Source organism: Oncorhynchus keta, chromosome 12, assembly GCF_023373465.1.
Source record: "Oncorhynchus keta strain PuntledgeMale-10-30-2019 chromosome 12, Oket_V2, whole genome shotgun sequence".
Taxonomy (NCBI): domain Eukaryota; kingdom Metazoa; phylum Chordata; class Actinopteri; order Salmoniformes; family Salmonidae; genus Oncorhynchus; species Oncorhynchus keta.
Window position 1 is genome coordinate 33968963 of NC_068432.1, and position 23628 is coordinate 33992590.

The 23628-nt window shown below is 42.3% G+C and overlaps 1 protein-coding gene across 2 annotated transcripts; it reads right to left on the bottom strand.

Annotated features, from left to right (window-relative positions):
• Positions 1-1005: 1005 nt before the first annotated feature.
• On the bottom strand, positions 1006-23519 carry LOC118391392 (integral membrane protein DGCR2/IDD-like). Of its 2 annotated transcripts, XM_035782741.2 has the most exons (11): positions 23193-23519; positions 8832-8864; positions 7636-7758; positions 6522-6620; positions 6159-6369; positions 5954-6030; positions 5591-5773; positions 5135-5338; positions 4789-4935; positions 4144-4380; positions 1006-4000 (listed from the first exon to the last, which is right to left on the bottom strand). In XM_035782741.2, exons 1-11 carry the CDS (start codon positions 23272-23274, stop codon positions 3774-3776), a joined length of 1623 nt encoding a protein of 540 aa, XP_035638634.1. In that variant the 5' UTR covers positions 23275-23519; the 3' UTR covers positions 1006-3773. The 2 variants fall into 2 exon arrangements, with proteins under 2 accessions (XP_035638634.1, XP_035638635.1); XM_035782742.2 differs by lacking the exon at positions 8832-8864.
• Between the last annotated feature and the right edge of the window lie 109 nt (positions 23520-23628).

Consider the following 23628-nt stretch of genomic DNA (forward strand, 5'->3'; position numbering starts at 1 on the left):
TACAATAGTCATTTACAACATTAACAATGTCTACACTGTATTTCTGAGCCACTTGATGTTATTTTAATGGACAAAATAATGTGCTTTTCTTTCAAAAACAAGGACATTTCTAAGTGGTATAAACCTTTGAACAGTAGTGTACCTTGTAAAATATAAAGGACATTTAAAACAAACCTGTTACCAGTGTGAGAACCTGTAATAAGCAGGAAATCATTTTCCAATAAACAAGCACAGCACCTCAACAGGTCTGATTAAAGTCAAAATAAAAATCTTAGAGGCAGGGGGTTGGGTTCTGTGCAAATGCCAAGCTTAAAAAGGACTGGGAAAGTGAATGTCAAGCTGTTTTACCCTTCAGTTTGGTCAGTGGAGTGTGTCATTGCCAGTGGTCTTTAATGACGAATGTCACATAACGGGACATTGATGCGAGGAGAGCATGGCATCTCACAGCTGAGCACAAATGCCCTCAAAAGGTAAGGTCAATCCTTTTTTATTTTATTTATAAAAACAATTAACAAGTTAAAATGTACAGTATCTGAGTGAAACGTTAGCACTGTTATTTTTTCCAATGTATTTGTGTACTATATATATCCTTGTCAAGTGGTCTGCCTCTAAAATGGCACCTGTCAAAGGAAGAGACAGGTATACGGTATGTGGATAGGCCTAAAATCCACCTGCTGTCCCACTCAGATGCAGATGTATGATGTAATAGGCTACTGATACTTGATATGGTCTGACTAATAAATCTTACGTCTTTTGTTTCAGCATCACTGCCAAGATGTAGATTTCAATTCCTTAACAGCTTCCAGGGCTCCCCTTCTTCATCAGCAACACATCTCAGTGTTTAGGGATTTTCACATCTCATCTTAATCCCCTGATATTTGGTCACAATGGCTGAGGAATTTCATTGACATATGCCAAGACCTATAGGCTTGTATAGGTAGGCCTATTTATCCTATGGTCTCAAGTGTTCTGCTATCACTACAGGCCTAACACACAACAGGCAGCTATCCTTCATGGTACAGTTTATTTGGCATTTAATTAGATGTACCTCAACCTCAGAAAAACAGAGACCCCTGCAAAAGAAACAAACAATTACAATTTAAAAGCTATGAAATAAAATATCAGCTATTGCATTTTATAACACATTGAAAGTTATTTTTTCACACCACCATTGTGACTATCGATAGCAAATCAACTTGTGTAAATGCAGCAGGGGTTCCAATGCATGCATCTACATCAACCTGTAGGCAAGCATCTGTAAGCTAAACCTGGGCCAAGATGAAAATTAGAATTCTGTTCTCTCATCATGCCTCTACTAAAACATGTACTGTAGGTCCTACAAGCTGAAAACACACTCACACCAAAGATGATTATTTATTAAATTTAACTAGGCAAGTCATTGTAAATAAGAATGCATTCTTTACTGACGGCCTACACCGGCCAAACCCGGACGACGTTGGGCCAACTGTGCGCCGCCCTATGGGACTCCCAATCACGGCCGGTTGTGATACAGCCTGGAATCGAACCAGGGTGTCTGTAGTGACGCCTCAAGCACTGAGATGCAGTGCCTTAGACCACTGCATCACTCGGGAGTCCAAAGATGGAGAGATCTGATTCCCAAACACCATCCCCCATACATGAACACCAAGTTTACGATAAACATTGTTTTTACAAATCATAACATAATTTCCTTGGATAATCCACAAAAGGATTGTCTATGTTGAAAACAAATACAAAAAACAATTTAAGACCCACCGAAGAACATTTAAAAAATTACAATGCAATGCTACATTCATCTGTACATAAACAGTGTACACACACACACACACACACACACACGTGATTCTCAAGGCGGATCTTCCCCCCAATTTCAGTGCTGCTGGTGATCGACTTCAGCCAAATAGATTACCGTGCTTTGTAGATCCTGGCTGGTAAGGGCAAAGACCAAAGTAGTTCCAAAACCCTGATAGGGGTGTTTGTGCTTTCATAGGCCTGCCATCGTAGCCTTCTAACTCCTTTGGCCTTTCAACTCTACAGGTGAACAAGCACAACAGAAGAACTGAACAGGTCTCTCACAGGTCTTTACACCTTGAGTCACAATGGGGTCAAATTATGTGGCTTTCCTATGTTTTTTTGTTTACTACATTAGACTTTCCTTGTCCGTCTTTATCATAAAACATGAGAAAGGGAGTTGGCCACCCAATGCCATATATGCTAGTTAGAACCTAACCAAGTAAACCTCCAACGTCATATCACCTTTGCCCAGTTATAGTCAAACTAAAATACACTGAAGCTGACAATGTACATTGCCAAGAAAATATATTACAGTGAATCCAGTGGCAGCTTCCAAAAATGACACAATTGATGATTGTTACACTTCCCCAAGTTATCCGTTGCTTGCTAAATATATTCAGTTTTAAAATACTTCATGACATTGAAAGCAAATGCACAGAGCTACTTGGCAAACAGGTGATGTGCAAAATGTTGAAAAACAAAGTTTGTTTTTATATACGTGTGCATACATACACTCACACATACGCAGTCAAGTAACAGATTGTTTTACCAATGAATTTAGTATTAATCGTTAATATGATTTAATGAAAAGAACACTATCTAAATAAGTTTACTTTTACACATTTCATTGGGTACAAAACAGCAAGTAACCATTGCTACAAGCTCCACATGAAGCTCTAACCTTAATTCTCACTCACCAGTGACATTCTCTTTCATGTGGTGAACTCATTGACTAACATGAGGGACCCATCATCTATGTTCAGGTCCCAACAATTCCCAGCCTATTTCTTACCCAAGAAAAGGACAATACTCAACCAATGGACATCTACTTCAACAAAAACTCATGAACAAAATACAATATTGTTGCAAGATTCTTGTAAAAGTTGTAGCATTTACCTCATCAATACATAGCAGTGTGTAAGCTGGAGCTAACAATAACCATACCTAAATATTTCTGCAAGGCTGAAAAACCTCTTGTAGAAGAACCTCTCATTGTTCTATTTACCATTGCGCTATCAATCTCGAAGACGTCTTAGCATATCAGATTGATTGGAGAGGGAAAAAAATCCAAGTTCACAGGCAATGCTTGGGATAGGAAAACAATGTATTTAATTCATGGAGGAGACTTTGGAGAGAGAGCAGAGTTATGGTCAATAACTGACAATCCAAGTTCTGCCTCGGCCTCCAGGACATAAGCAGTAGGATGCAAATTAAGAAGTGCAAAGGACTTAAGCTGATGTGGAACCATCTACCTCCCCTTCATTATTACCTGGTGTAATGCCTGAGGGAGTGTGTATATTGGGGGAATCTTGAGCATGAAGCTCAAACAAACCAAATAATTCAAAAGCTTTGTCCAATGAAAACTAAAAGCAGTAGCTCAGCCTGGTGTAGTGTGTGTCTTGTCTGTACAGAGTCAGTCTTCCAGATCCATTTGATTGCCTTACTCATCCATCTGTATTCACCTATACAAAAGCTGTCTGATCCACTGCATTTAAGTTCAACTGTAGAGGTTACGTCTCTGACAAACACCCACTTGGTTTCAGTTCACCTGATCAAGAAACACACCAGTCCGATTTTCCTCACACCTCAAGAAGTGGACTGGTCCTTCAGTCTACCCTGATACCGTCTCTACACTGTCTTTTTCCATCCCATCCCAGTCTCTTCTAACTAACAGACCCCATGTGATAGACCAGTCTGCCACTGCCCTCCTCTCTCAAAGTGTGGGTCCAGGCGGGAGCAGCTCCCCGCCCCCCTTAGTCCTATACCACGGTGCTGAGGGAGGAGCTGTTGCTGCAGTCTACAGGCATGGAGTCAGTGGTGTGGCTGTCTGTGGGGGTGTCAGGCCCCACCAGGAGGGTGCTGCTGTCCATGGAGTCCTCCCGCTCCTGGGAGGACATTGGCACAGGGACAGGTGGCGCTGGGGCGTCTGTCATGGCATCTACCACGTCCCTCATCTGACTAGGGATCATCTGAACGCCATGGCGTGCTGTTGAGAACAACGAGAACAGTGATGACAGGGTTCAGAAACAGTTAAGATACTCAACCTAGTATGTGAATCTAGAAAAAAAAAATCAACTGCTTTCACAGAAAGTGAGGAAAACACATTAACAGCACAGGGTGGTGTCCTACCGAGGTCCACATAGAGGACGCTGTCGGGGTTGATGGAGGCTTCGTAGGGAGGAGGGGGGTCATCTGGGTGCTGGATGTCAGGGTATTTATAGGCAGCGTAGGGAGGGGGAGGTTCCTGGAAATGAAATGCACCCCTCTCTCCATCATCAGAGAGGTGCAGGGGAGTGAGGCCAGTGCCAAAAGCGTCCGGGCCGTAGTCAAAGCCTGGGACTCGCCGCCCAAGGTTGAAATGGTGAACTGAGGAGAGAGAGCGAGAGAAAAGAGAAAGTTTGAGTGAGACCAATTAAAACCAACCAATCATCATTCAATGATGTTGATTAGGTTTTACTACTAAAACGCATACACATTTGAATACACTGACGTACCAGAGACAGGCTAGAGGCAAGTACAGAGTGATTAGGAGAGGCGTTCCGTTCCCTGTGTTTGTTTAAAAGCCAAACAGGGCTTTTCCAGAAGGGATTGGGAGTCCCATAGGGCAGAGCACAATTGGCCCAGCATCGTCCAAGTTTGGCTGGTGTAGGCCGTCATTGTAAATAACAATTTGTTCTTAACTGACTTGCCTGGTTAAATAAAGTTTTTTTTTTTAAATGCAAACTTGGTGCCACCCGTTGTTTGTATGAGTGTGATTATATGATGTATGGTTACCTCCAAGGAGTGTTTGGATGCGCTGGCGTCTGCGCTGACGGAGCCTGTGCACCATGAAGAGCAGCAGAGAGAGGATGAGGAAGGAGGAGATACAGCTGACGATCAGACGCATCCCACTGGCCATAGAGTCAAACAGGCTGCTGCCTTCTAAAAGACAGACAGGGTCCACATTTTTATACATTTGAAGTGTTTCTGAATTCTCTCTCCTGAAATTACAGTGCCAAATATTGTTGAACAACGTGACAGAACAAGAGATCAACATTTCAAGCTCCCCCTTGTGAAACATTCACAACACCCATAGTTTCTAGTTTTTGTTCAGGGAATTTTGTGAGTAGTTGGATAGTACCTCGGTCCAGGCAGGTGAACTTGCAGCACTCCTTGGGGTCCTTGCCGAAGTTCTTGCAGCCCTCCGGACGATTGCACAGCGCAGCCACACACATCTCTGGCTCGCCGTTGTGACATGTGCAGCTCAGGCACGGGTCTTCCCCCTTAGGGGTGAAGTAGTACCCCTCGGTCACCACCTGGTCCTTTATGTCCACACATGTCTGCCCTGTTAAAGACAATCAAAGGTTTAAAACGAAATCCAACCAATAACTATACCTACACTAACACAACAAAGGATGCTGGACTTCCCTGACTTGGGTAAGCATTACAGCACCCAAGGCTTTAGATACAGAATTACATGAATCTTATGACTCAAACAACCAGGTTTCAGCTGAGCATCTACACTTATTACAATCAAGCTACTTTGACCTCCTGTTAAGCTGCATAGGTCATTTGGTTTTGATGAGAGCAGACATACTCCTCTTGCACAGGAAGGGGAACTTCTTGTAGCAGTTCTCGGCATGCCAGCTGTGAAGGCCGCGTTCGTTCATACTCTTGATCTGAAAGCGCTGCAGCTGGGCACAGAAGATGTTGTCCTGGGTCGAAGATGCCTCTCCAAAGTTAGTCAGGCCCTCTGGCGGCAGGAACACCTGCATCGACCCTGTAAGGGAACCGTGAAAGAAAGGAACCAGATGAATCGTAAGCCAAATACAGGTTTAATGCTTTGACTGATCATGGCTGTTTGAGCATGACAATGAGTTGCATTTGCTCCCTTTAGCTCATTTTCAGTGGGATTCAAGCACAATATACTTTAATTAAAATGAACAAAGCCTGCAACCACCTTTATATGACACTTCCCAATGGCCCTCCAGTGAATGGTTCTGATTGGTGATGACATACTGGTAACCCACCCAGAACCTGAAACAAAGTGGAAAGTGGATTAAATAATAATAAATTAGTCTGTACAGTAACAAAATCTGCTTCAGCCTTCAGGCATTCATTTCAACATTATTACTTCATGCAACACATCCTTAGCAAACACTCACTTGCACTGGTCTCTGCGCTCACACACTTCCTCATCGAAATCCACCTCAATCTTGAGGATGAACTGCAGTTCCTCGTTGGTGACGAAGGTCGCCAACGAGCCATTGACTTTCTGACACGTGTCCACAGCCTGCCAGTAGTTCTCATTCCTTAGGTACACTTTGTAACAACTGGCTGTCTTCTCGTAGTGATGCCACCCACTAGGGCACTTCTCTGTGGAAGGGAAAGGTACTTTAGAGCTCCTACAATATGTCCAGTAACAAAACTTTCCATAGGTTATTTTAGCAACAACAAATTCAAATATTTTTGGGGATGAAAAGTGAGTGAAGGGTTCATATGGAGGGAGAGTTAAACGTGGGTCTTACTGTTAAAGCGCACAGGTTGGGCCACACCGATGACATCTTCCACTTGGTCAAACCCATTACCAAACCCATTGGCAAAGTGAAACGTCTCCTCTTTCATGGCTGAAAGGGAGGACGGGAGAGAAGTAAGAGGCAGTATTTAAATAGAAGGAATGTACTGTGGTGACTGGCTGCAGTTCATAACAAACCTGAAGACAGCTTTGTTTGTTGACAAGGGACTTCTCATTAAGGGGAAGAAAACTGTTTATTTAGACCATTCACAGGTCATCAATGGCAAAAACATTAGTTCTTTCCCATGACAATAAATACACATAAAACCATTTCTAACTGCTTTTGCCACCATTTATCAGATAATGTAATATGCACACAGTCAAGATGAAAGAAAATGGCCAGCGCCAATTCAGGAATTAAGTAATGGAAACAATAAGATTTCCTTCAACCGCTTACTACTGCAATATCAAACCATCTCCGCAAGAGAGAACAACAAACAAAGCTCACAATAAAAGGCGTTGAGAAAACGTTTACTCAGAATGAGTTTGGCGTTTCCCCTGACATTTAGAAAGTTGTTTTCGAAATCAATCGATAGTTACATATCGCAATACTATTTTGGCAGATACTGTATTGATACTTTTACTCCAATTTGTATTTGTTTTAAATAATAATAATTTAGTCCATGCAACTTATTACGTGACATGTTCAGACAATTTTTTTCTCCTGAACTTATTTAGGCTTGACATAACAAAAGGTTTGAATATTTATTAACTTCCTTTTTAATTAATAAAAAAAAGAATTCCACTGACATTATGGGGTATTGTATGTAGGCCATAGAATTGAACATTTATTCTATTTTGTGGCAATCTGTAACTCAACAGAATGTGGAAAAAGTCAAGGGGTGTGAATATTTTCTGAAGGCACTGTATAGTAAGTAATAATTTTTGCATCATCAAATTGCAGTATCGAATCGCAATAAATATAGAACCCTGAGAATCGCAATACTTATCGTATTGGCACCCAAGTATCATGATGGTATCATGAGGTCCCTGGCAATTCCCAGCCCTAATTGTTTGGAAACGGGACCAGAGTTCAGCTTGGAGTCAGGGTAAAATGTTTCACTCACAGGGGCAGTCCAACTCATCGCTCTTGTCCTCACAAGCCGCCCAGCCGTCACACTGCCAGGACATGGGGATGCATTGCATCTTCCCACTGCGGCAGGCAAACTGTCCAGGGCTGCAGCGCAGTTCTGAAATACAGCACACAGATTAAAGATAAAGACAACACAGTGCCCCCTGTAGTTATGACATGTTCACTGCAACAGTTTTTATTCTCTCCCATACCTGCTTACCAATTGTAAAGAACTGAAAGACAAGTCAATGAAAGATTTAGCATTTACAGCTTTTAGTATTATTACAGAGACATGTCACTAACAGACAAATAAGAAAAAAGGTTTTCACCATTTATCATGCACATTACATTAACAATGCACCTGATGCTTTCTAGAATAAAAACTTCCCAGGAAACAAATGAATAAAATAAAGCATCAAGGGGAAAACTGGAAGGGAATGCAGCAATACCTCAGGTATTTTGACTTAGTTCAATTCAGGTCTGGTGCTTAAAATAAAACAGATTAGCTACATTAAAACAACTCATATCATTATCACTGAAACAAACAGGGGTTATCATTGAGTGTTTTTGAGACCTGCGCATAGAAACAACTTAAACGGACTCACAAAAACATGAGAAACAATAGAAATGAGGGACATACATTAGGGCCTAACATAGTATCTAAAAAAAGGCTGTAAAAGAAATCAGTTAGCCTAAAGGGGCCAGAACAAAAATCAGTATCAGTATATATCAGAATAAAACAAGGCCTAGCCTTATTTTACAGTGTCTACCCCTATACCCATTAGTAACACAGGGGCAGTATTAAGTGGGTCAGCGTCTCTGTGGCATGTGTGATTAATATGAGACAGCATAGGGGCTGCCTGTCAGGGTTTTTCCCGTGAGGAGGGAGTATTAGGCCCAGCTGTCTAAGAACGCAGGGAAAAAAAGACAAAAACTCTTCCCTCTATGGCACTGAACAGATCGTCTAGACACTGGACTAACAGGATTCTTTGAAAGTAGTTCAGTATTGTTGAACGAAATGTTGCATAAAAACTGGTTAGAGAAAATACCTAAGTTAATGGAAAAACAAAGCACTGCTGTGAATGGGAATATTAAATAGGCACAAGCTGAGAATAGAACAAAGTAACCCAAAATCGCTGGAGACTGGCAGACCTACAGATACACTGCACTAACAGAGGAGACGCTGCTTACCTGACAATAATCTTGCCAGAGCTAGCCTTGGACCTGAAACAAAACAAAAAGCAATTTCTGATGAACTAACCCCTTAAATCTCAACACATTCCTAGTTGGGAATGTTCCACCACATAATATATTAAGCTATTTAGCAAAGCGACTTACAATCATGAGTGCATACATTTTACATATTGGTGGTATTGGCGTTAAAAGCTCAATGCTCTACCAACTGAGCTACAAAGGACCACAAATTAAAATGTATTGGGCGAGTACACATATTTTGCAGATGTTATCACAGGTGTGGTGGAATGCTTATGTTTCTAGCTCCAACATTAGTAATACAAAACAATACACACAAATCCAAAAGAAAGAAACATCAGAACGAGCAATGTCAGAGTCCATATACACTACATGTACAAAAGTATGGACACCTCATCGAACATCTCATTCCAAAATCATGGGCATTAATATAGAGTTGGTCCCCCCCTTTGCTGCTATAAACAGCCTCCACTCTTCTGGGAAGGATTTCCAATAGAAGTTGGATATTGCGCGGGGACTTGCTTCCATTCAGCCACAAGAGCATTAGTAAGGTCAGGTACTGATGTTGGGCGATTAGGTCTGGCTCACAGTTGGTTTTCCAATTCACCCCATAGGTGTTCGATGGGGTTGAGGTCAGGACTCTGTGCAGGCCAGTCAAGTTCTTCCACGTCGATCGACAAACCATTTCTGTATAGAGCTCGCTTTGTGCACAGGGGCATTGTCATACTGAAACAGGAAAGGTCCTTCAAACTGTTAAAGTTGGAGTCACAGAATCGTCTAGCATGTCATTCATTGTATGATGTAGCATTAAGAATTCCCTTCACTGGAACTAAGGCGCCTAGCCCAAACCATGAAAAAAAAACATTATTCATCCTCCACCAAACTTCACAGTTGGCAGTACGCATTTCGGGCAGGTAACGTTCTCCTGGCATCCGCCAAACCCAGATTCACCCAGACGGGAAAGCGCGATTCATCACTCCAGAGAACGCGTTTCCACCGCTCTAGAGTCCAATGGCGGCGAGCTTTACACCACTTGGCATTGCACATGCTGATCTTAGACTTTTGTGCGGTTGCTTGGCCATGGAAACCCATTTCATGACTCTCCCGACAAACAGTTCTTGTGCTGACGTTGCTAGCAGAGGCAGATTGGAACTCGGCAGTGAGATTTGCAACCGAGGACAGACGTTTTTTTTTTCAGAACTCGCCGGCCCCATTCTGGGAGCTTGTGTGGCCTACCCACTTCGCGGCTGAGCAGTTGTTGCTCATAGGCATTTCCACTTCACAATAACAGCATTCACAGTTGACCGGGGCAGCTCTAGCAGAGCAGACATTTGGCAAACTGACTTGTTGGAAAGGTAGCATCCTATGACGGTGCCACTTTGAAAGTCACTGAGCTCTTCAGTATGGACTATTCTTACAGCCAATGTTTGTCTATGGAAATTGCATGGCTGTGTTTCTTGATTTTATACTCCCATCAGCAACAGACGTGGCTGAAATAGCTGAATCCACTAATTTGAAGGGGTGTACACATACAGTACCATTCAAAAGTTTGGACACGTCTACTAATTTCAAGGGTTTTCCTTTGTGTCACATGCGCCAAATACAACAAGTGTAGACTTTACCGTGAAATGCTTACTTACAAGCCCTTAACATTTTTGGGATAGGGGGCAGCATTTCACTTTTGGATGAATAGCGTGCCCAGAGTGAACTGCCTCCTACTCTGTCCCAGATGCTAATATATGCATATTATTAGTATTATTGGATAGAAAACACTCAGAAGTTTCTAAAACTGTTTGAATGATGTCTGTGTATAACAGAACTCAAATGGCAGGCAAAAACCTGAGAAGAAATCCAAACAGGAAGTGAGAAATCTGAGGTTGGTCGATTTCCAACCCAGTCCCTATTGAATTCACAGTGAGATATGGATGAAGTTGCACTTCCTAGGGCTTCCACTAGATGTCATCCGTCTTTATAAACTGGTTTGAGGATTCTACTATAAAAAGGAGGGGCTCATGAGAGCTCTTTGAGTCAGTGGTCTGGCAGGGTGTCTCAGGCTTGTGACGCGCGCTCCCGACAGAGTTTGCTCTCGTTCTAGTGCTTTTTTTTTCAGACAATGAAAGTCTCCAGTTGGAACCTTGATGATTTATGTTTAAAAATCTGAAAGATTGATTCCATACATCTTATGGCTTGTTTCTACGACCTGTAACGGAACTTTCCGAGTTTGTCTGGACGAAGTGCTCGCTCCTCATGAAGATGGATTACTGGGCTGAACACACTAACAACAAGTGGCTAAAAGATGGACTTTATGGAACAAAATCAGTCATTTATTGTCGAACTGGAATTCATGGGAGTGCCTTCTGATGAAGATCAAGGGTAAGTGAATATATAGTGTTTTTTCTAATGTTCTGTTGACTCCAAAATGGCAGATATTCCTCTGGCTGTTTTGGGTTCTGAGTGCCATTCTCAGATTATGCTATTTCCGTAAAGTTTTTTTGAAATCTGACACAGCGGTTGCATTAAGGAGAAGTGTATCTAAAGTTCCATGTATAGCACTTGTATTTTCATCAACATAATGAGTATTTCTGTAAATTGATGTGTCTCTCTGCAAAATCACCGGATGTTTTTGGAACTACTGAACATAACGCGCCAATGTATACTGAGATTTTTTCAAATATAAATATGAACTTTATCGAACAAAAGCTACATGTATTGTGTAACATGAAGTCCTATGAGTGTCATCTGATGAAGATCATCAAAGGTTAGTGATTAATTCTCTCTCTATTTCTGATTTTTGTGACTCCACTCTTTGGCTGGAAAAATGGCTGTGTTTTTCTGTGAATAGGTGCTGACCTAACATAATCGTTTGTGGTGCTTTCGCTGTACAGCCTATTTGAAATCGGACACCGTGGTGTGATTAACAACAAGATTACCATTACAATGGTATAAGATGTTTGAGGAATTTTAATTAGGAGATTTGTTGTTTTGAATTTGGCGCCCTGCACTTTCACTGGCTGTTGTCATATCGATCCCGTTTACGGGATCTCAGCCCTAAGAAATTTGAACCAACAGTGGAGTTCAAAAATAAAAAAATGATTTACCAAGTAGACTAAAATAAAAAAAAAGTAATACAATAAGAATAACAAGGCTATATACGGGCACCGGAACAGAGTCAGTGTGCGGGGGTACAGGCTAGTTGAGGAAATCTGTACATGTAGGTGGTGGGCGAAGTGACTATGCACAGGTAAAAAACAAACAGCAGGTAGCAGCAGAGTACAAAGGGAAGGGGGGTTCAATGTAAATTGTCCAGTGGCGATTTTATGAATTGTTCCGCAGTCTTATGTCTTGGGAGTACAAGCTGTTCAGGGGTCCTGTTGGTTCCAGACTTGGTGCATCGGTACCGCTTGCCGTGGGGTAGCAGAGAAAACAGTCTATAACTTGGGTGACTGGAGTCTCCAACAATTGTATGGGCTTTCTTCTGACACCACCTATTATATACAGTGGGGCAAAAGTATTTAGTCAGCCACCAATTGTGCAAGTTCTACCACTTAAAAAGATGAGGTCTGTAATTTTCATCATAGGTACACTTCAACTATGACAGACAAAATGAGAAGAGAAAAAGAAATCCAGAAAATCACATTGTAGGATTTTTAATTAATTTATTTGCAAATTAGGGTGAAACTTGAGAACTTGCACAATTGGTGGCTGACTAAATACTTTTTTTGCCCCACTGTAGGTCCTGGATGGCAGGAAGCTTGGCCCCAGTGATGTACTGGGCCAGATGCACTACCCTTTATAGTGCCTTACGGTCAGATGCCGAGCAGTTGCCATACCAGGTGGTAATGCAACCGGTCAGGATGCTCTCAATGGTGCCTGCTGTAGAACCTTTTGAGGATCTGAGGATCCATGCCAAATATTTTCAGTCTCCTGAGGGGAAAAGGTTTTGTTGTGCCCACGTCATGACTATCTTGGTGTGTTTCAACCACGATAGTTCATTGGTGATGTGGACGCCAAGGAACTTGCCGCTCCCAACCTGCTCCGCTACAGTCCCGTCGATGTTAATGGGGGCCTGTTTGGCCCACCTTTTCCTGTAGTCCATGATCAGCTCCTTTGTCTTGTTCACATTGAGGGAGAAGTTGTTGTCCTGGCACCACACTGCCAGTTCACTGACCTCCTCCCTATAGGCCGTCGTTGTCGGTGATCAGGCCTACCATTGTTGTGTCGTCAGCAAACTTAATGATGGTATTGGAGTTGTGGGTGGCCACGCAGTTGTGGGTGAACAGGGAATACAGGAGGGGACGAAGTACACACCCCTGAGGGGCCCCAGTGTTAAGGATCAGCGTGGCAGACGTGTTGTTGCCTACTCTTACCACCTGGGGGCAGCCCAGGATCCAGTTGCAGAGGGAGGTGTTTAGTTAGGAGCTTCGTGGGCACTATGGTGTTGAACGCTGAGCTGTAGTCAATGAACAGCATTCCCATGTAGGTGTTCCTTTTGTGCAGGTGAGAAAGGGCAATGTTCAGTGCAATTGAGATTGCGTCATCTGTGGAGGCTGTATGCGAATTGGAGTGGATCTAGGGGAGGAAGCTGTTGATGAGAGCCATGACCAGCCTTTCAAAGCACTACATGGCTACCGACGTGAGTGCCACGGGGCGGTAATAATTTAGGCAGGTTATCTTCGCTTCCTCGGGCACTATGTTGGTCTGCTTGAAACATGTATGTATTACAGACTCGGTCAGGGAGAGGTTGAAAATGTCAGTGAAGACACTTGACAGTTGGTCCACGCATGCTTTGAGTACACATACTGGTAATACATCTGGCCCAGCGGCTTTGTGCATGTTGACCTGTTTAAAATGTTTTGTTCACATTGTGTGATAACACTCTCGGTAGCCAGTCATCCAGAACAGCTGGTGCTCTCACGCTTGCTTCAGTGTTTCTTGCCTCGTGGCGAGCATAAAAAGGCATTTAGCTTGTCTGGTAGGCTCGCATCAATGGGCAGGGCAGCTCGCGTCTGGGTTTCCCTTTCTAGTCCGTAATAGTTTTCAAGCCCTGCCACATCTGACATGCGTCAAAGACGGTGCAGTAGGATTCAATTTTAATCCTGTATTGACGCTTTGCTTTTTTGATGGTTTGTGAGGGCATAGATTGTAGAATAATGGGTTAAACATCAAAACCACACTTGGAATCATGTACTAACCAAAAAAAGTGTTATATCAAAATGGTTTTTATATTTGAGATTCTTCAAAGTAACCACCCTTTGCCTTGACAGCTTTGCACTCTTGGCATGCTCTCAACCAGCTTCACCTGGAATGCTATTCAACAGGTCTTAAAGGAGTTCCCACATATTGTGAACACTTGTTGGCTGCTTTTCCTTCACTCTGCAGTCCAACTCATTCCAAACCTCTTGAGGTCGGGTGATTGTGGAGACCAGATCATCTGATGCACAACTCAATCACTCTCCTTCTTGGTCAAATAGCCCTTACACAACCAAGAGGTGTGTTGCGTCATTGTCCTGTTGAAAAACAAAATGACAGTGGGACTAAGCCCAAACTATATGGGATGGTGTATCGCTGCAGAATTCTGTGGTAGCCATGCTGGTTAAGTGTGCCTTCGAATTCTAAATAAATCACACAGTGTCACAACCAAAGCACCCCCACAACGCCTCCTCCAGGCTTCACGGTGGGAACTACACATGCAGAGATCATCTGTTCACCTACTCTGCGTCTCACAAAAGACAGTGGCTGGAACCAAAAATCTCAAATTGGGACTCATCAGTCCAAAGGACAGATTTCAAAAGGTCTAATGTTGATTGCTTGTGTTTCTTGGCCCATACAAGTCTCTTCTTATTGGTGTCCTTTAGTAGTGGTTTCTTTGCAGAAATTTGACCATGAAGGCCTGATTCACAGTCTCCTCTGAACAGTTGATGTTGAGCTGTGTCTGTTACTTGAACTCCGTGAAGCATTTATTTGGGCTGCATTGTCTGAGGCTAGTAACTAATGAACTCATCTTCTGTAGCGGAGGTAACTCTGGGTCTTCCTTTCCTGTGACGATCCTCATGAGAGCCAGTTTCATCATATCGCTTGATAGTTTTTGCGACTGCACTTGAAGAAACTTTCAACGTTCTTGAATTTTTCCAGATTAAGACATGAAGGTCAGTCAAACTAATGGACTGTCATTTCTCTTTGCTTATTTGAGCTGTTCTTGCCATGATTTACCAAATAGGGCAATCTTCTGTATACCACCACTACCTTGTCACAACACAACTGATTGGATCAAATGCATTGAGGAAAGAAATTCCACAAATTAACAAGGCACACCTTTAAATTAAGATGCATTCCAGGTGGACTACATCATGAAGCTGATTGAGTGAGTGCCAAGTGTACAAAGCTGTCATCAAGGCAAAGGATGGCTACTTTGAAGAATATAACATATATTTTAACACTTGTTTTGGGTTACTACAGTCGTGGCCAAAAGTTGAGAAACACAAATATTCATTTTTAAAGTCTGCTGCCTCAGTTTGTATGATGGCAATTTGCATATACTCCAGAATGTTATGAAGAGTGATCACATGAGTTGCAATTAATTGCAAAGTTCCTCTTTGCCATGCAAATTAACTGAATCCCCAAAAGCATTTCCAATGCATTTCAGCCCTGCCACAAAAGGACCAGCTGACATCATGTCAGTGATTCTCTCGTTTACACAGGTGCGAGTGTTGATGAGGACAAGGTTGGAGATCACTCTGTCATGCTGACTGAGTTTGAATAACATACTAGAAGCCTCAAAAGGAGGGTGGTGCTTGGAATCATTGTTCTTCCTCTGTCATCCACAGTTATCTGCAAGGAAACACGTGCCGTCATCATTGCTTTGCACAAAAAGGGCTTCATAGGCACCTAAATCAACCATTTATCGGATCATCAAGAACTTCAAGGAGAGCGGTTCAATTGTTGTAAAGAAGGCTTTAGGGCACCCAAGAAAGTCCAAAAAGCGCCAGGACCGTCTCCTAAAGTTGATTCAGCTGCGGGATCGGGGCACCATCAGTACAGAACTTGCTCAGGAATGGCAGCAGGCAGGTGTGAGTGCATCTGCACGCACAGTGAGGCGAAGACTTTTGGAGGATGGCCTGGTGTCAAGAAGGGCAGCAAATAAGCCACTTCTCTCCAGGAAAAACATCAGGGACAGACTGATATTCTGCAAAAGGTACAGGGATTGGACTGCTGAGGACTGGGATAAAGTCATTTTCTCTTCCCCTTTCCGATTGTTTGGGGCATCCGGAAAAAAGCTTGTCCGGAGAAGACAAGGTGAGTGCTACCATCAGTCCTGTGTCATGCCAACAGTAAAGCATTCTGAGACCATTCATGTGTGGGGTTGCTTCTCAGCCAAGGAAGTGGGCTCACTCACAATTTTGCCTAAGAACACAGCCATGAATAAAGAATGGTACCAACACATCCTTCGAGAGCAACTTCTCCCAACCATCCAGGAACAGTTTGGTGACGAACAATGCCTTTTCCAGCATGATGGAGCACCTTGCCATAAGGCAAAAGTGATAACTAAGTAGCTCGGGGAAGAAAACATGGATATTTTGGGTCCATGGCCAGGAAACTCCCCAGAGCTTAATCCCATTGAGAACTTGTGGTCAATCCTCAAGAGGCGGATGGACAAACAAAACCCCACAAATTCTGACAAACCCAAAGCATTGATTATGCAAAAATGGGCTGCCATGAGTCAGAATGCGGCCCAGAAGGTAATTGACAGCATGCCAGGGCGGATTGCAGAGGTCATGTAAAAGAAGGGTCAAAACTGCAAATATTGACTCTTTGCATCAACTTCATGTCATTGTCGATAAAAGCCTTTGACACTTATGAAATGCTTGTAATTATACTTCAGTATTCCATAGTAACATCTGACAAAAATATCTAAGACACAGAGGCAGCAGACTTTGAAAAATAATATTTGTGTCATTCTCAACTTTTGGCCACGACTGCACATGATTCTGTGTTATTTCACAGTTTTGATGTCTTCACTATTATTCTACAATGTAGAAAATAGTAAAAATAAAGAAAAACTCTGGAATGAGTAGGTGTCCAACTTTTGACTGGTACACTATATAACTGCTGTTTATAGACAGTATGTACAGCAGTAGTTATAAAGGATGAGCCAAAACATCAATAGCCACTACAATGTCGAAACATGATGTCATGAGTTCAGTACCATTGGCCTTGATTTTGCAGACCCACAACTAAGTGTATTGACATTAGCCAGCTTGCTAACGTTAGCATGCTAGCGACGCTAGTCAGCATAGGCTGATACATGATAACTAGCTAGCAAGCTCTAGTCCAATGGAAACCGATGCAACTAAGATGGCTAACGGCTAGCTAGATGACTAATGGTGACAGGGAGGTCACTGAGATTCAAGGCTTAATTAGTGCCATTGTGCGGAAATCGCGAAGTACATACTGGTTGATGAGCTAGCTAATTTAGCTAGCAAGATAACTGTGACAGTAACCAGTGTGTGCATGCACAAATGCATGACAACACATTGTATCCAAGTCAAGAAGGCATGCAGAACAGACTGCCTCTGGGACTAGACTCCCCCAGCTAGCTAGTATAAGGGTACAAAAACATTTTTTTAGTCAATGACAATACATGTTGCATCAAATATATCTCTCATTGACATTGCGGGGCGGCAGCGTAGCCTAGTGGTTAGAGCGTTGGACTAGTAACCGGAAGGTTGCGAGTTCAAACCCCCGAGCTGACATGGTACAAATCTGTCGTTCTGCCCCTGAACAGGCAGTTAACCCACTGTTCCCATTGAAAATAAGAATATGTTCTTAACTGACTTGCCTGGTTAAATAAAGGTAAACCATTTTTAAAAATAAATAAATAAATTGCATGCTACAGGGCAAGACTACAAAAAGAGAATTACGCAGAGATGCAGATTTTTCACTTTAGAAATGTATGAGGATTTCCATGTAAAAGGTCCCATGAGAAATGAAAGATGAGTCTACTTTTTTAATTAAGGCATATACAGTGCAATCGAAAATGCAGACCCCTTGATGTTTTCCACATTTTATTGTTACACAGCCTTTATTCTAAAATGGATTAAACAGTTGTTTTTTAAAATCCTCAATCAACACACAAAACCCAATGACAAATAACTTGTTTTTTACATTTGCAAATGCATATTAAAAAAAATTAAATATGACATTTACATGAATACTCATTACTTTGGCAGCGATTACAGCATCGAGTCTTCTTGGGTATGACACTACAAGCACACACCTGTATTTGGGGAGTTTCTCCCATTCTTCTCTGCCGATCTTCTCAAACTCTGTCAGGTTGGACGGGGAGCGTCACTGCAAAGCTATTTTCAGGTCTCTCCAGAGATGGCTGATTGAGCTGGGGCACTCAAGGACATTCAGAGACCACTCCTGTGTTGTCTTGGCTGTGTGCTTTGGGTCGTTGTCCTGTTGAAAAGTGAACCGTCGCCCCAGTCTTAGGCCCTGAGCGCTCTGGAGCATGTTTTCATCAAGGATCTCTATGCACTTTGCTCCGTTTATCTCTCCTTCGATCCTGACTAGTCACCCAGTCCCTGCCGCTGAAAAACATCCCCCACAGCATGATGCTGCCACCACCATGCTTCACCCAAACATGACACTTGGCATTCAGGCGGAACAGTTAAATATTGGTTTCATCAGACCAGAGAATCTTGTTTCTCATGGTCTGGGAGTCCTTTAGGTGCCTTTTGGCAAACTCCAAGCGGGCTGTCATGTACCTTTTACTGAGGAGTGGCTTCTGTCTGGCCACTACCATAAAAGCCTGATTGGTGGAGTGCTGAGAGATGGTTGTTCTTCTATCTCCACAGAGGAACTATAGAGCTCTGTCAAGAGTGACCATTGGGTTCTTGGTTAGCTCTCTGACCAAGGTTCTTCTCCCATGATTGTTCAGTTGGGCCGGGCGGCCACCTCTAGGAAGAGTCTTGGTGGTTCCAAACTTCTTCCATTTTAGAATGATGGAGGCCACTATGTTCTTGGAGACCTTCAATCATGCAGAATTTTTTTTGGCACCCTTCCCAGATCTGTGCCTGACACAATCCTGTCTCAGAGCTCTACAGACAATTCATTTGACCTCATGGCTTGGTTTTTGCTCTGGCATGAACTGTCAACTGTGGGACCTTATATAGACCGGTGTGTGCCTTTCCAAATCATGTCCAATCAATTGAATTCACCACAGGTGGACTCCAATCAAGTTGTAGAAACATCAAGGATGATCAATGGAAACAGGATAGACCTGAGCTCAATTTTGAGTCTCATAGCAAAAGGTCTGAATACTTATGTAAATAAGGTATGTGTTGTTTTTTAAAATAAATTTGCAAAAAATGTCAAACCTGTTTTTGCTTTGTCATTATGGGGTATTGGGTGTAGACTGAAGGGAAACATTTATTTGATCAATTTTAGAAAAAGGCTGTAACGTAACAAAATGAGGAAAAAGGAAACTTTCCAAATGCACTGTATCTTTAAGATATTTTATAAATCCTCTCCCTCCGAAGGTGAAGGCAGATCAATCAATGTGTGTCTTTAATGACATCACCTTTGTTTATTAAGTATTTTGAAGGAATTAAAAATCTGTAGCAGCATTTCTGCAATGGGAAATCACAGTAGTTACAAACCACAATTGGGGTCACAAGTTGACAGTACAGTGAAGATAAATACTGTACAGTAAATCCATGAATGTGTTATTCAATGCATTTCTATAGGCTATAGTAGTAAATGCCAATTTCAATATTTTAACCAAAAATATTGATATATATATTTTTTTTATACTTAAAGGGGGTTCTAAAATTCCAAATCAAATATCTAAATGATGCATGGTATGACCATCCTAAAACAATTCCATATGTTAGCTGAGAAGAAACCCCCCGCCGGTTTTTAGAGGTTAACCCCCACACAGGGCGGACCCATTGCCATCTGAACACGTACTATACTGACAGAGGAGGCTAATCTCCAGTCAATGACCATAGATGCGCTCTGGGCCAACAATACTCAAAAAGTTAAACCATTTGTGCCATTGCTTTTATTCAACGACACAAACTAGGCATTTCATGAGGATCATGAGAGCTCTCTACATTTCACAGGTGTGCAAAAGGCAATAATACCCCAAATCAGTGCATGGGTTCAAGGAGACAACACAGCTTGGCAGAGCAGTAGGGTAGTGGTTAGAGCACTGGGCCAGTAACCGGAAGGTTGATGCAAACTAAAGGTCAATGCAAATTGAGTAGCAGCTAATACAATGCTTCTTCGTATTTCAGTTAGATTTAAAATCAGATTAACTAACGCCACAACATTAGATAGCGACCTATATCTAACGTAAAACAACATTTGGCCCAGTCTTTTGTTGCTCCTGCGACTTAGCAAGCTAACGTTAGCTGGCTTACCAAGCTCTGGTGAAACTTTGTGCATGTAGATAGATTGGTTGTTTAGCAAAAAAAACGATACGCGCGCAATTATGTGGCAAAACAGACAGGGTTTGCTTAGATTGTTAACGTGTAAAATATTATTAGTCTCCAATGTTTATTGAAAAACAAAACAAAATTGCACAATGACCACTTGTCTCAAATACATTGCTATTTCACTGCTGCTATTTAATTACTTGTTACTTTTCTCTTCTTATCTGTATTTTTTTGTTGACTGCATTGTTGGTTAAGTAAGTAAACCAAATGCATGCTTTTCAACCGATCGCTGCCTGCACCCGCATGCCCGACTAGCATCACCACACTGGATGGTTCCGACCTTGAATATGTGGACACCTATAAGTACCTAGGTGTCTGGCTAGACTGCAAACTCTCCTTCCAGACCCATATCAAACATCTCCAATCAAAAATCAAATCAAGAGTCAGCTTTCTATTCCGCAACAAAGCCTCCTTCACTCACGCTGCCAAGCTTACCCTAGTAAAACTGACTATCCTACCGATCCTCGACTTTGGCGATGTCATCTACAAAATCGCTTCCAACACTCTACTCAGCAAACTGGATGCAGTTTATCACAGTGCCATCCGTTTTGCCACTAAAGCACCTTATGCTACCCACCACTGCGACTTGTATGCTCTAGTCGGCTGGCCCTCGCTACATATTCGTCGCCAGACCCACTGGCTCCAGGTCATCTACAAGGCCATGCAAGGTAAAGCTCCGCCTTATCTCAGTTCACTGGTCACGATGGCAACACCCATCCGTAGCACACGCTCCAGCAGGTGTATCTCACTGATCATCCCTAAAGCCAACACCTCATTCGGCCGCCTTTCGTTCCAGTACTCTGCTGCCTGTGACTGGAACGAATTGCAAAAATCGCTGAAGTTGGAGACTTTTATCTCCCTCACCAACTTCAAACATCAGCTATCTGAGCAGCTAACCGATCGCTGCAGCTGTACATAATCTATTGGTAAATAGCCCACCCATTTTCACCTACCTCATCCCCACAGTTTTTATTTATTTACTTTTCTGCTCTTTTGCACACCAATATCTCTGCCTGTACATGATCATCTGATCATTTATCACTCCAGTGTTAATCTGCAATATTGTAATTATTCGCCTACCTCCTCATACCTTTTGCACACATTGTATATAGACTCCCCTTTTTTTCTACTGTGTTATTGACTTGTTAATTGTTTACTCCATGTGTAACTCTGTGTTGTCTGTTCACACTGCTATGCTTTATCTTGGCCAGGTCGCAGTTGCAAATGAGAACTTGTTCTCAACTAGCCTACCTGGTTAAATAAAGGTGAAATAAAAAATAAATAAAAAATAAAAAGTAAGCATTTCACTGTAAAGTCTACCTACACCTGTTGTATTCGGCGCATGTGACTAATGCAATTTGATAGCTAACCAGCAACTAACTAGCTAGATAATTGTAGCATTGACATAGTTTCAATAACATTATGAAACTAGTCACTTACAATTCCCCCAAATGGCAGTTTATCATTTTTGCTAGCAATCGGCCATCCAGAATCACAACACGCTGACGTGTGCCCAATGGAAGCGCGCACAACGTTATCATGACGTTGTCAACTAACCCATCTGCTTTCTCGCTGAAATGCAGCTTGTTAACAACATGTTCTGTTTTAAGGCGAATTGGCTCCAAACGTCAAAAAACAGCCAAACAACCATCGAGACGTGAATCGACTCAATTGTGGTACGGTTCTAAAAACATAAATCCCTCTACTTTCATATCACATCTACATAATTTCAACCCCCCCTCCCTAAATTATCGCTTATATAAAGGACACGTTCCTTATGTTTACAAAACAAGCAATGCGTGTTAATGTTTAGAGCAAGAGTCAGGGCTCTTAACAAAACACTCCCGGTCAGAAGATACTACCGTCAATAGGCGTATTAAACTAGTGGTATACAGAAATCAGTGGTGGTAGTCAAAGTCGTTTTCAACTGCAATGCAGTTGATTGTTTAGTTGCACAAATATTATGACAGTTTGTAACAGTAAAACAAATGGCTTGTCGAGTAACCCCTCTAATGGTCATAAATTACACAAGCGTGGACAAAAACGATGACATGAACATGTATTCGGGTTGACATTCATACAAGCACGACACTCCGATGTTTACATCAACAGTGTGAAATACACAAACATTTGCCTAAATGTAGGTTCATTTTGCTGGGGGGCAAGAGGAGATTGAGGATCTTTCCATTGTTTGTGTTGAATTCAATTGACCTCTTTACCGCATCTATGAATGGGGTAGGCGGACTGGAGCTCCGACATCACATAAGCTACCCAAGGAATGGCCCGCAATTACACCGATCAATGTCGTGTGTAATTGTGGGCTATTCCTCGGATGCTGAAATCAGTAGTTTTGGATAAAAACGCAATTGTATGTAACGTCGGAGCTCCAGTCCGCCAACACTAGTTGCCGCTCAACTCCATCGCATCCTGGAGTTGAGTTTAATCGGCTAAATTACTGGTGAACTAGCTATTAACTAACGTTAGTAGTACTGGGTTCTAGAAATAACGTGGAGCACCCCAATTTCACGTAGCTAAAACTGCACAATACTAAAAACGTTCAGCAGGCTAGTTACAACGAGCCACACCGACGCTGGAGCTGCAAAATGTAGCCAACTTACAGCTCAATATTTAACTATATCCCCATATAATACATTTTTTTGCTAAAATAATTAACGTGAACGTTTGTTAGCTACGCAGTAAGTGGCTAGCCAGCAGCATAAATTAAGACCCGTGATAAATTACAAACGCCATCTACACTAACTAAATTCCCGTGCAAATAGGCCTACCATAGCTCCGACATTGTGACAAATTACAACCAATTACATTTCATCGGTCTTACCTGCCCGTGGTGGGTCTGTTAATGTGAGGACGAAGAGAAGAGAGAGGAGAACGTAACTGCTGCTGTCAGCCTTTGGCAACATTTATCCTCCATTCATAGTAACTCCTCTACTCAGAAATAAAAAAAACTGACACCTGAACCAACGCGTTTGCTTTGACCCTAATACACGCCAAAGACAGTACCTAGTCATTCAAATACATTTAGAGTGGTGGAAGCACTAAACATACAAATATATGCAATATTGTTAGCAAGCGCACTAACTAGCTACATCATTATTCGAAAGCCCTGTTTTTCGTTCGGCCTGCCCAATGTATTCCAGGACAGAAATAAAACAAGATGGCTCCATTCTCCAGTCACAACAATCCAAAACACTCCACACAGCCGATCAGATTGCGAGTTGGGGCGGAGTTAAGGTTATTGTATAAATGTGTTACAG